The sequence below is a fragment of the Heliangelus exortis genome, chromosome 10 (genome assembly GCF_036169615.1).
Source record: "Heliangelus exortis chromosome 10, bHelExo1.hap1, whole genome shotgun sequence".
Lineage (NCBI taxonomy): Eukaryota > Metazoa > Chordata > Aves > Apodiformes > Trochilidae > Heliangelus > Heliangelus exortis.
In genome coordinates this window covers 22,174,397-22,186,656 of record NC_092431.1, presented here as the reverse complement: position 1 = coordinate 22,186,656, position 12,260 = coordinate 22,174,397, and the positions used below count along the sequence as shown (strand labels likewise).

The 12,260-nt window shown below is 42.2% G+C and overlaps 1 protein-coding gene across 2 annotated transcripts in view; it reads left to right on the top strand.

Annotated features, from left to right (window-relative positions):
* The first annotated feature begins 304 nt into the window (after positions 1-304).
* The window catches only part of FGF2 (fibroblast growth factor 2), a 21,424-nt gene continuing 9,468 nt past the window's right edge, over positions 305-12,260 (top strand). The window contains exons 1-2 of one of the 2 annotated variants that reach the window (XM_071753882.1): positions 305-438; positions 631-1,009. In XM_071753882.1, the coding sequence (XP_071609983.1) occupies positions 838-1,009 (172 nt within the window). In that variant the 5' untranslated portion in view covers positions 305-438; positions 631-837. Of the gene's footprint in view, positions 1,010-12,260 lie in introns of both variants that reach the window. The other variant, XM_071753881.1, reaches the window with a different exon arrangement.

Here is a 12,260-nt window from a genome sequence, read left to right as displayed (position 1 = left end):
TCTTCCGTTGCCCTTTGCAGATACCAGTTGATGAGTTTGCTTACTCTGAATGGGCGTTTTGCTTCAGTGAATGCTCCCAAGTGAAATGGTGGCCACGTGAATTTTAACAGGTAAATATGTTTTAACATAGTGTGATTTAAACAATTTAATACGATATGGAGGCCATATAACTTCTTCTGGCTCAAAATAGCTCTCTGGTTATTTCCTTTGAAAAGCTCGGGGAAAGATGTCCGACCTTCAAGCTGGCACGCTTGTTGTATCACGTTTGCAGCGGGGCCGGGGTGACCGGCGGCGGTAGCCGATGCGCAGCAGTGCCGCGCTCTCCCCCGGGACCCAGGCTGGAGCCCCCCCCTGCCCGGGAACCTGCTGCCACCCCCCGCCATACGGGGGCTCGTCGTGTTCCGCACCCGCTGTCCCGCCGGGACCAGCCGGCCCCGCGTAAGTAAGAGCTGCTCCGCCACCACCCCCCGGCTTCGCCCGCTGCCCCGCCGGCAGGGAGCGGCCCCAGGCGCGGAGCGGGGGCGGTCGGGGGCGGGGGCAGCCCGGTGCCGACGGGGAGCCCGTCCCGGCGCGCTGGGCTCTCCATGCCCGCCCTCCTCCTTACCCTCCTTCTCTCTCGCCCTCCGGCAGCGCCGTTGCGCAGCTCCCGCGGCGGGGACAGGACAGGAGGGGACGGGACCCTCATTCGCGGCGGGCAGCGGGTCCGGGCGGGCAGGGCTCGGCTCGGCTCCGGTCAAGGCGAGGCTGGACGGCCGCGGCAGGGGGCGAGGCCGCCCGGGGCTGGCGGCGGGGGTCGGCGGGGGCCCGGGGCGGAGGGACACCGGTGGGGCCCGGCGCATGGCGGCGGCGGGGAGCATCGCCACGCTGCCCGACGATGGGGGCAGCGGCGCCTTCCCCCCCGGGCACTTCAAGGACCCCAAGCGGCTCTACTGCAAGAACGGCGGCTTCTTCCTGCGCATTAACCCCGACGGAAGGGTGGACGGGGTCCGGGAGAAGAGCGATCCCCACAGTGAGTATCCTGAGGGTATGGGCCGGGGCGGGCGGACCCTCCTCCGGGGCAGCGGGACCACCGAGAGGGGCCGGGGAGGCGGCGGGCCTCCCGCGCTGATGCAGCGTCGGCTACAAATAAAGAAATGTCTGCACCTACGGGCATATGTTTTAGTCATATATGTATTTGTTGTGGTGGCTCCAGACCGCGCCGGGTGCCACATGGGCATCGGGGGGCTGTCCCACTGCAAACTTGTTGGCATCTTCTCATTCAACCTGCATCGGGACAGAGCTTATCGAACACACAAATGTTTGCTTATGTGCTTGACGGTATCTGAATTTGTTTGCATAGCACTTAAATGCGTGTAATAGCACTTGACTGCTTTACACGACACTGGTAAATATGTTAGTTGCATAAAGGTAGAAAGAAGGTTGGGTTTTTTTGCAGTGTGGGTAAGTCCTCATGAATAGAAGTACTTAGTGTAAAGAACTCTTAAGAACAGAGGTATAAATTTGTTCAAGGTAGCCGTGCTGTCAAAAAACCTTTTTGCCTTAAAACGTTGCATGTTGGGGCTTTTCTTTTACTTTTAAACTTAAAATTAAGGACAGATAAAATCCAGCTAAAACAAAACTCATGGATTCCAGCAGAAGCAGTTTATCCCCTGATACCTGATCTTTTGAAGAGGCTCCTGAGCTGGGAACACAACTGGTGGGTTGAGTGGTTTGTGTGGTCTGAGGGTTGGTGACCCAAGCTCACCTCTGCAGTGCCTGGTGCTGCTCTCCAGCAGACAGCGGCCTCTCAGGGAGTGTGGGGCAGGTTGCTGTTACAAACCAGGCTGTTCTTTGGCCCAGGAACAAAATGCCTTTTTGCAGACCTCAGAAAGTTTTGAACTCATTCAGTATGGGGTTCTTGCAGGTGTAGTGGTAAGATTTGGAAATGCCTGTGAAGCATTTCCTTCAGAACAGGTACAAGGAGTTGTGGTATAGCTGTAAGTCAGGTAAATAGTATCAGTGCAATTCCTGGTTTCATATAATTTGGAACTGTTCAGTGTGCACACCTTAATCAGGCAACTGCAGGCACTTGGCATAAAGAACATGTGAAATATTTTACTGTGCTTTTTCATCTGTTTTGCACTTGTACTGAGTGATAGATGCACAGACAGGATTTAAGTCAGAGGATGAAGAGAAGGAAGTGAGGAGGTGGAATAAAGGTTCTTAATATTATTTTCCACTTTGGACATTCACCATTTGAAAAAAAGTTTTTCCAGCAATTCCAAAGAAATACTGTAACAGACTTTTCCCAATTAATAGTATTGCCAAGTTGGGCTTGAGTTTTGTGACTCTTTGGGAGAAATACTGTACATATGGTGGACTGAAGATATATGTGGAGCAGTTCATACAGTATATTTGGGAAAAACTACTGTCCTTTGTTAGGCCAACTAGTATTCTTAGGAAAAGCTGTAAGAAGCTTTCAGACTCAGTCCTACACATGTGCATTTCTCTTCTCAAACACTGGTTTGAAGGGAAGCACAGTTGATGTGCAAGTCACAATAAAGTATATTTATTGCTGATAAAATGCACTAAATTATTTCATGTGGACCTTTTGGATGTTGATGCCTAAAGCAGATTGTTAATTTACTGTTTAGATAATTGGTTTGAATTTTACGTATAAGAGTTGATTACTGCACAGAATCAACTCTGCACTGGAAAGTGTGCAGTAATGTATTCAACTTACTGTAGTCTTCTGTGTTTGTGAAATGTAGGGTTTCTTACAGGAAATAAGTATTTAATTAGTTCATCAAACATGTCATCCCATCTGTAGTAGCACTGCGTGTTGTTCTGTGCTTGCCTGGCTGGGCCAAGCTGCCCTCATTGGTGGTGGTATTTATTGTTGTAATCTTTTTCATCGTATAGTTCTCCTATAATCATCTTCCCTCCCAGACCACCTTTCTAGTTATTCTGCCATGAAAGCTAGTACTAGTTTTATAGTATTGGGTCTGTCTAATGTGTGTTTTCCTGTTAAGCTTTATGAATGCTAGAAAATTTTAAACTGATTTTTCATGCTGCATTCATAGTAGTGAATGAAAATCTTTCTGGTGTTTGTAGTTCTGCCAAACTCTTTCCCTGTCAGGTTTCTATGTTTGGTCCATAACTGTTTTTGCTGTCATTTCTTTCTGGGTCTCCATTTTGTCTCTGTACTTTTTCTTCAGGACAATCTTAGGACTAAGCATTCTTTCCCTTTTCCTTTGGCACTTGTCTCTCTGAAGCTCCTCTCTTTTCCTCCTCTTTTACCTGTTGGGTGAATGGTGGAAACATCCTTAGCATCCTTGTTGTAAGTACGTCATCCCCTACGAATCTGTGCCATGCTGAACTCTGACCTGGTGAATGCTGCTCTGTGGAAGTGCCTGTGAAATCTTGTGGTATGCCTGGCAGGTCACGTTGGTGTGGCAGATGGAAAAAAATCTTGGACAATGTGAGACTTTAAAAAGTTAACAAAGAAAATATAAACCTTAATTCATGGTGTTTTTCTTAGCTTAGTAAAAGGTTTTCTAAAATGATCTTGGGAAAAGAAATATAATGTCTGCAGAGAATTTGGTTTAGAAATCTAGTTAAAGGACAGTTAGAGATTCTTGTGGTAGATGCTATTCTTATGCATCAGTTGTACAAAATAGTATTTGATTAGCACATACTCGTTTTTACTTTTAAAGGAAGTTCTTATTTTAGAAGGCAAATTACTATGCTCTTATGTTTCTAGTGCTGTAAACAAATTTCCATTATCCTTGTCCTTTTTGTCTGCCTCCTTCTACCTCTAATACTAAGGATGGCTTGTTCGGAGTATGTAGTCTGTTTTATGTCATGGCATGGAGAGTTTTGACTGTTTTACACTCACCCCGTTCACCTTTTATTTGTAAAGGTGTCAATAGTGAAATTGGCAAGGCAGTTGAGGTCCTGTGTGCTGGAGGATTAGAATTGTATGAATCACACAGGTGAGAAAAAGGACAATATGGCTTGTGTGGTTCATATTGCCACATCTGATGGGCAGCTTCAGTGAAGGGCACACCTTGGGGGATTCCGTTCAGGGTTTTTTCCCATGAAGAAGCATGTTTCAGACAAACAAGGAACAGAAGGCTGGAGTTGTGTTGTTTAAATCAAAACAAAAAAGATGTCTGCCTTGTTGATCAACAGCTTCCGATGCTGTGTTTTTGAAAGATGTTTAGAAATGCCCTGGAGGTGTTTGTCTTGAACAGGATACAGTTCTGGTGAAGGGGGATAGAAAGGGAACATTACCCATCAATTTTAGAAAATGTCTACGGTCATAAGTAGTTGTTAATGTTATGATTTTAACTTGTATCATACAAAACATTTAAATGCTAATGCTGTAAATGTTTTGAAAAAACCGTTGAGGTACGTGCAGACTTCTACAGTGTACTGGTTTAGTCAAGAAGATAGAAAATTGATCACTGTTCATGCAAATAGAAGAAGGCTAACTATGATCCTCAGAAAGAAAGATTTGAGTACATGTCAAGAAGTGTTTAAGTATGAAGGTTCAGTGTCTGGTGCTTACTTTTTATGGGTGCCTAAGTTATTTGGGACTCAAGTTCTCTTCATTTTGATGTCCCACAGACATGGCTGGGGCTCTTGACTGTTACAAATCTTAGCACTGCTTGAAAGTTGGCTTTTTAAAAATACAAAAGAAAGCCAAACCCTGGCAGTATCCTGGTCATAAACATTTGAATGACTTGCTTCTATGCAAGTCTTTCTGAAAATGGACTCTTTGCATTATTTTTGATCTGTTGCACAGTTTTTAACTGGTTTGCCAAGCATACAAATACACATAGCACAGAAATTCCTCCTGACTCTCAGATGTAGTAGTTTAGGGAATGAGGTAACAGAAAGCCCCCATGTAAAAAAGTTAAAAGTATGTTGTCTTTGTGTCTTTCACCTTTTTGTTATAGAGATACCATCACACTCTTTTCTGCATGGTTCCACTGTATAAATTAAGTGAATAAATAAAATACCTGTGTGTTCCGGGCATGCTGAGGGATGTTGTTCAGGTGAGGAAATTTTCTCATGTGTAACCGTTTTTGTTAATCATCTTACCCAGATTTAATGAGTCTTACCCAGCTGAAGGTGTGTGAATAGGTAATGAGTACTCTCTGAAGATGGAACGCCACCATCCACAGATACACTAGAGGGCAGGGTTTAGTCCTTAAATCTCACAGGCTTTGTTTAGAAATCATGAGTGCTTATAGGTACTTGCCTATTCTTGTTTACAGAAAAAAAGCTGAGCTGTGGCTATAGCTGAATGATTAAGAATGAGAGAGAAATACTGATGACATTAAGTCATTTGACAGTATATGGTGACATCGTGGAGACAGTCACATAAATGTAGATTGTTCCAAAAGCTGTCTTTATGACCTCCTTTATATGACTGGGTTAAAGCTTCTGGTAAAAACTTGCAACGACCCATGTATGACATATAGTAAAGTCAGAATGAAGACTGGTATGTTTGTCATCTTGATAAAATGGGGCCACATACTCATCAAGCAAATGAAATCAGGTGGCTCCCAGTGTGTTGGCTAGTAAAGGCATGGCATTTGGGCACCTCGTTCTAAGAAAATGTTTATCCTGCAGTGGAGAAATATTTACAAGAATTTTATTGAAGGTTTACATCATGTTAGTAAAGTTTTTCTAAGATACAATTTCTTTTGACATACTAGATGGAAAGACTCAATTGCATTTTGTTGAAACCTGTGGATTTTGGCTTTTAATATATTTTTAAATTGTTCTTTCTTTATATTACTTAAGAGCTTTAGAAGTTGCACTCATGGGAGCCTTGCTCTGGGATCACTGACTGTCAGTTGTTTCAGAGCACATGAGAGGTGATTGATGGTACTGGACTGTATTTGATCATATCCTAGAGACAGTGGAGCTTCTTGGCTGTCAGTGGCAGCATACTTAGTGCAGTTATCTAAAAAAGATGTAACAGACTACATAGCCTTAACACAATCCAGTTTTGACATAAAGGTTATTCTGAGAATGCTCAAGTTACTGTTACTGAAAAAAGGACAGACTTGCATGAAATCTGTGAATTGAATATCTATACCACATGGTATTTGAAATATTTATGGCATAACTTCTGAAGCTTTGAAAGTTGTTTAAGAGATTACATTTAGGTTCTGAAGAAAAATTGATAGCCTTTACATTTATTAAGATCTATTTAAGGCAGTGTGTTTCAAAATACAGCAACTCTCTCATTTGTCATTTTCAGTGGTGTTTTGGGACAATATGTGGGTAAACTTGAGTTACTGTCTGGCTCTCCTGATGCCTCCAGACTTTTCAATAAAAATATTTAAAGGGTGACTCTCTGGAGTGCTGGTAGCATTTCAGGATTTATAACTTACATAGTTTTTTGTTTGTTTGTTCAGGGTAGGGCTAGATTTTGACTGGAGCTTGGTAGGATAGTAGGAGAAGACAAATGAGATGATGTCTACAAAGTTGGGTGGAGGTCGTCTTGCACAAACTGTCATGGTACACTTCTGGTTGAGTGATCCTGTATGAACTTATCGCTCATCTTTGACTTCTAGTGCTTGAAAACCACGTTGCTTGAGTGATTCAAAGGAGAAAGATACTAAGGATAGTAGGAAAGGGCCAAGTAGGAAGTAGACTCCATAGCTATTTGCAGTGGCAGTGTGATGAAATTATGTTCTTGTATTGTGGAGCTTGCAAACCTGCCTTTTATCTTGTGATGAGACTTAGCAGATCTCATATAAAACAGCAATCACTAGGATTCCATCTGGAATGTGCAAGTCACAAAATCTTAATTGTTACTTTAAATGTTAATTCAGTTCCATAACTCCAAGAAGACCTGCAGTGAGACCGAGATCTCTGGATGCAGAGAACCACACCTGTGGAGTAGTTTTGTGCAGTACTCCATTAGGTGCCATTGAAACCTGTGACATTTTTTAGTGTGGAGAAGCAGCTAGTGAGGGCCATACAGAGGATGTATGGTGAGTGGCTGTCATCTGTCTGGAAGTCACATAGGGCATCCTGCTGCACAGACCAGAGCAGTTTCTGGGAAATAGGATATGGATTCTGTTCATTTGGTTTCTCCATTTGGGATGACTAGCAAAACATGTGCCTGGCTGTGTCTCTGAGTATGTAAATACAGAGGGTTCATTTTGTGGTTTTACAGAAGTTTACAGTGTCACTGTGGATGTTTTACTGACAATAATGTAGTTCATTCAGGAAAAGGGAGAAAAAAGACCTACAATGCTTGTGCCCTTAGCAACGCAGAGGTTCCTGTTGCAAGTTTTGATTTATTTTCAGTCCCAACCTTCTGCTTGTTTCATTGCTTCAAGAAATTTTGTCTCCTGGAACATTTAAGTGTATGTGCTTGAGGTAGTACCAGTGATTGTAAAGTGTGACTATTTGAAATTGAAGAGCAGAGCAAGGTGTCTCAAGCTTAGGCTGAATTTCAGTGATCAAGCTCTGGTAACATGGGTCAGTGTTGTTTCTGTAATTATATTTATTAGATGGAAATGCTGTTAGGAGTGAGAGACGCCCGGGCTGCCTGCTGATTTAATGTGGTGTAAGGGGTTTTACTGGGGCTTTTTTGTTGGCTTTTGTCAAAAATATTTATTAAAGACTCAAATGATCAAATTCAGTGTTACTGGTATTGAAGATGGGGGAAATGTAAAGCCAACACAGCCACTATTTCTTAACCTTTTGGACAGATCATGAGCAATCAACTCTAAATGGCAAGTTAATTCATAAGAACTCATTCTTATCAGCTGCTTGTTTCTCCTGTCTGCTATGCTATCTCCCTGGCAGCCTGGGTGCCTGACACCATTCCCTGTTCACCACTGTGTGTCAGACTCCTTTGAAATCTAATTCACTGATACTTGGCATTTCTAAAATCCATCTTTCCCTTTCCATCTGTGGCACTAAAGCTTATTAAGCCTAAGGTTGGCCATTTATCACCATTGCTCTGGCAGCCTTTTCATTTCATCTCATCCAATCTGTTACTGCTTTGACATCACAGCCCTAAAATATATTTCTGAATAGGTGCTGTGTGAGTTGTTTGTGAAGAAGGACGACTAAAAATACATTTTAAAAATTATAAATTTTTACCTTCTTCTGGAGTGACATTCTTGGGTTGTCCCTGTTTTTATGTATGTTTATTTTGCTGCAAGTGAAAAAGAGGTTGTAGTTACAAAGAGATTAGTGAATACATGGTATACACAAAGAGATGGAATTCCACAAGTTCTGTCTGTATATTCATATATTAGTCAGTGACATTGCTACATTGGCTGAACACTTACACCAGCTTTAAATCAAAGCTGAACAACTGAAATTGGTTATTCTGTGGTTTACTTCAGTGATCACTAAATGAAGTGAAAGCACTTGAAAGAAGCATGTAGGATACCCTTTTTAAGAAAAGCCCTTTACATAAAGTTGTACATACCATGTGTGAATATACATTCCTTGTCTTGACAAGGAAACCCTTGAACTTTGTCTAAACCAAGAATTTGTGGTAAAGGTATTGGTAGCTCGGGGACCGAGCGTTATTACCAGTATCTGGTAAAGGGAGAAGGTCTCTGTTCATGTTTGTAATTTTGGCTTTCCTTGATGCAGTCAGCTCGTCTGCAGTGACAAGAAGACTGACAGCAGTGTGGCAGCTAGGTATTTAATTTAATGTAGTTATATACAATCATGTACTTGCAGTGTCTGACATTTGAAATCCTTACATAATGCCAAGCAGTTGCTGTTTACTTGGCAGCACAAAAGACCCAACTTGTGTTTTGTAAGCAGAATACAGAAAACCTAGGGCTTTTAACTTTTTAAAGGACTTGATGAAGTTTTATCCACAAGTTCTGCTAGATGTATGAGGTGGAGCAATATAATTGTGTGTGTTTTACATGTGGACACAGGCAAGGAGCACTAAGCCAGGCTGTTGCCAGAACATGGTGAATGTGACATGGTTCTGAAACTGTCTGCAGGGTGACTTTACTGTCTCTTACATGACATTTATAGGGAATGCTTGAGGATGCTGTGTATTTGGTAAGCAGTGTTTCCTGGGGAGGATTCCCAGTATGATAGGCATATGTTGGGTGGAGTTGGATGTTTTGTAGGAATTGAGGTTAAGATATAAATGAGAATAGATGAAAAACCTGAATAGGGAAATAATTTTAATTGTATTCATTATTTGTACTGCTTAAAAGATGGAAACTCATAAACTGTATAGATGCCCATTTTATGTGGTGAAGTAGAGATTGGTATTTAAACAGTTACAGACATTATTATTCTATTTAAAGCCTTGGATTTACTCCTAAGTGTAACCGGAACTTTTTTGAAGTATTCATATTTCAGAAGTGTGTATTTTTGTTGTAGATGTTTACATTTTATAGACCTTAGGTCTGTCTGTGAGTGGTTTTATGCCTCTGGCTGGCAAGAAGGAAAAAGATACACTTAATAATGTTGTCATGCAAGAGCAAAGAAGTGTGCCTTTGTAGGGGAGTGTGACTCACTGTTCCTTACCAGGACACTTCATTTGCTTGATTGTTTTTGTTGCTGTTCTGTGGGTTTTGTTTATTAAAAGACCACCTCTTCTGCAAAGGTTCACTTGCTGCTTTTCATCTCTGTTTCTCTTCTCTCCCCCACATGTGCTGCAGGTTTTAGGCAGTGTGTTCTTCAGCAGCCCTGCACAGTTGTTTGACAACAAGCCTATGAAAGGGAGCAAAGAGTTGTGTCTTGTTTGTGGTCTCAAGACTGGGACTGCCTGCTACATTGGTGCAGAGCTTTTCAGTTAGTGCAAGGTGTTACATGCTTAATATGTTTTTTGAGAAAGAGGTATCAGAAAGTTTCAGAGACAGATGTAGGGGAGAGAGAGCCTAAGATATTTTTGTTTCCTAGGTTTAAGTTACAGTAGGCATCACCAACTCACAGGCTGGAGTTTCTGTCTGACCCAGCAGGAAGCTTTGGCTGTGGAAATGGCAAAATGGTGCAGGTATCAATGTGTGTGTGCATCTGTATCTGTGACAACTCAGCCCTTGGGTTTGGGGGAGTTCTTTATGTTAGGTGTGGAGCACGCACACCCGGCTGTGTGTCTTGCTTGGACACCTGGCTGGGAATAGACATTGCCCCCAGGCATGAAGGAATCAGCCAGCTTTAGCCCTAAGAGTATGCAGGGGTGGGAATTGGGGTGTAGGGTGTTGCAGTTAGCAAAGTGTTGCTGATTCTTTTTCCTCCTTTTTAATGAACTTTTCTGATACGTATTGATCTACCTCTGTAGCAGTGTGACTCCGTAATAGTTGCTGCCTTGTTCTTGTCTGTGGGCAGGGTGGTGCAGGAGGGACGAGTGATGGGGACCTGGTGCAATAGCTTCACTACATTTTCATTTGGGGCCTTCATGGAAGGATTTTCCTTACAGGGCCTCTGCAAATATGTTGGAGATGGGCCCTAAGCCTTTGGCTTGGTTTTAGCTTTTCCACAACAGAGACTGTAGTAATGCTAGTCATTGATCCAGAGACGTGCAGGCTGGGATTTTTCAGGAGGTACATAAAGTCTCCCTTCTGTAAACTGAGTCAGAGGTGTTTTAATGGCCCTTTCAGTTAGAATAAAACATCTGTATGGTAGTGAAAACGTGGGTTGAAATAGTATCAGATTCCTCTTTCCAGGATGCAGAAGCTGCTGTTAGTTGTTGTGTCTGAGTACAGCATGTGTTTGCTGTTGAGATGTTCACAAACTCCTGGAACACTGGCTGATCCATGTTTTGGGGCCCAGAGTCCCCTTGGAAAAAAGTTGTATTTCACATGCCCTTATTGCCCTGTCAGGAGTGGTGTTACAGTCATGAGAAGGGCTTCTCCTTCCTGCTGCCTAAGGAAGGTGAGTTCAGTAAGAGAGGCAGAGCAGCAAAGAGCGGTGTGTGCAGTTTTGAAGGAGTTTTCTGGCAGAACCTCTTGTGATACAGAGCAATTAAACCAATTGGGACCATTTGAGTTATGGCAATATTACTTGGTTTGGGCCATTACAAAAGGTTTGTTGGGTTGGAAGAACTGTAAAGGGACTTAAAAGAGTTTTCATTGTAAATGTAACTTTTCAGTTCTAGCACTTGGGGCAATAAAAAAAACCTTTTGTGTTTTTCCTGTATTCTCTGCATTTGCTAGCATCTTTTCTGTCCATGTTGTGACACTTGTTGAAAAGATTCTTCACTGGTGAATGGGAACCTGCCTTGGAAATAATTTTTTGTGCTCTTTAGGAAAAGATGGGAAAGATCCAGTTCCTAACAGAATTCTGAAACCTTGCCAACCACAATGCTGTTAAATACCACTTTTCAACTTCCATATTCATAGAAAAGTTTCTTCAAGTTATGAAACAAACATCCATTTGTAACTCTCAAATAACCTGGAACTTTAAGCTCTCTGCAGACCATATATCCTGTGAAAGGGGCATAGTCACGTATGAATAACTATGATTTAACCTCTGAATTATATAAATGCATGAAATCTGTGCCTGCAGAGCTCTGCTGGTGCTCATCACATCAGGCAGTGTTTTCTCTGCTTAATGTGTTACAAGATCAGGACCTGATCTAACAAAAAACCCCACAAAGAAACAAACACGCAAACCCAGCCCAAAACTGTTGAACCTGTTTAATGTACATATCAGGGAGTGGTCTTGAAGTGTTCTGATCTTCTATAAATTGTCTTGTAACAAAAAGGGAAATGAATGTTTAGCTATTCTGCCTTTCAGATGCTGCTAAGAGTCTGCCTGAGTGTCACTATTGAGAAGAGTGCACTTGCAAATTTCCTGGGTTAATTAATGCAAAGGAAGCTGGCATAAAACCCCAAACTCAGCTTATGTGATCATTTGTGTGCATCTCTTCAGAGCAGCTGTATTTGTCCCAGGAGGGACTGTGTGTACTGGGAAAAGGGGAAAACTCTCTGCCAGGCATTTTGGTGCACATTGCAGTATGGTTCAGCATCCTTTAATCCTACAAATTATACTGTTTTCTGTGGAAATTCAGATTAGGCTGTAGCTCATACTGTTCTTCAGCCAAAACACCAGGGAATACATATTCTTAATACAGCCTATATGTATTGTGAAGAAAAATGTTCTTTTTTGTACGACTGGAAGGCATCATAGGCTCACTCAAGCCACATTCAAAGTGATGTCTTTTCCTGGTTAATGGAAGTTTTAAAATCCATTTCCTGAATTATAGCTCGGTGTTTTAACATTATTCCATTTGTGCTCTCTAAGCCTGTTTCTATTTT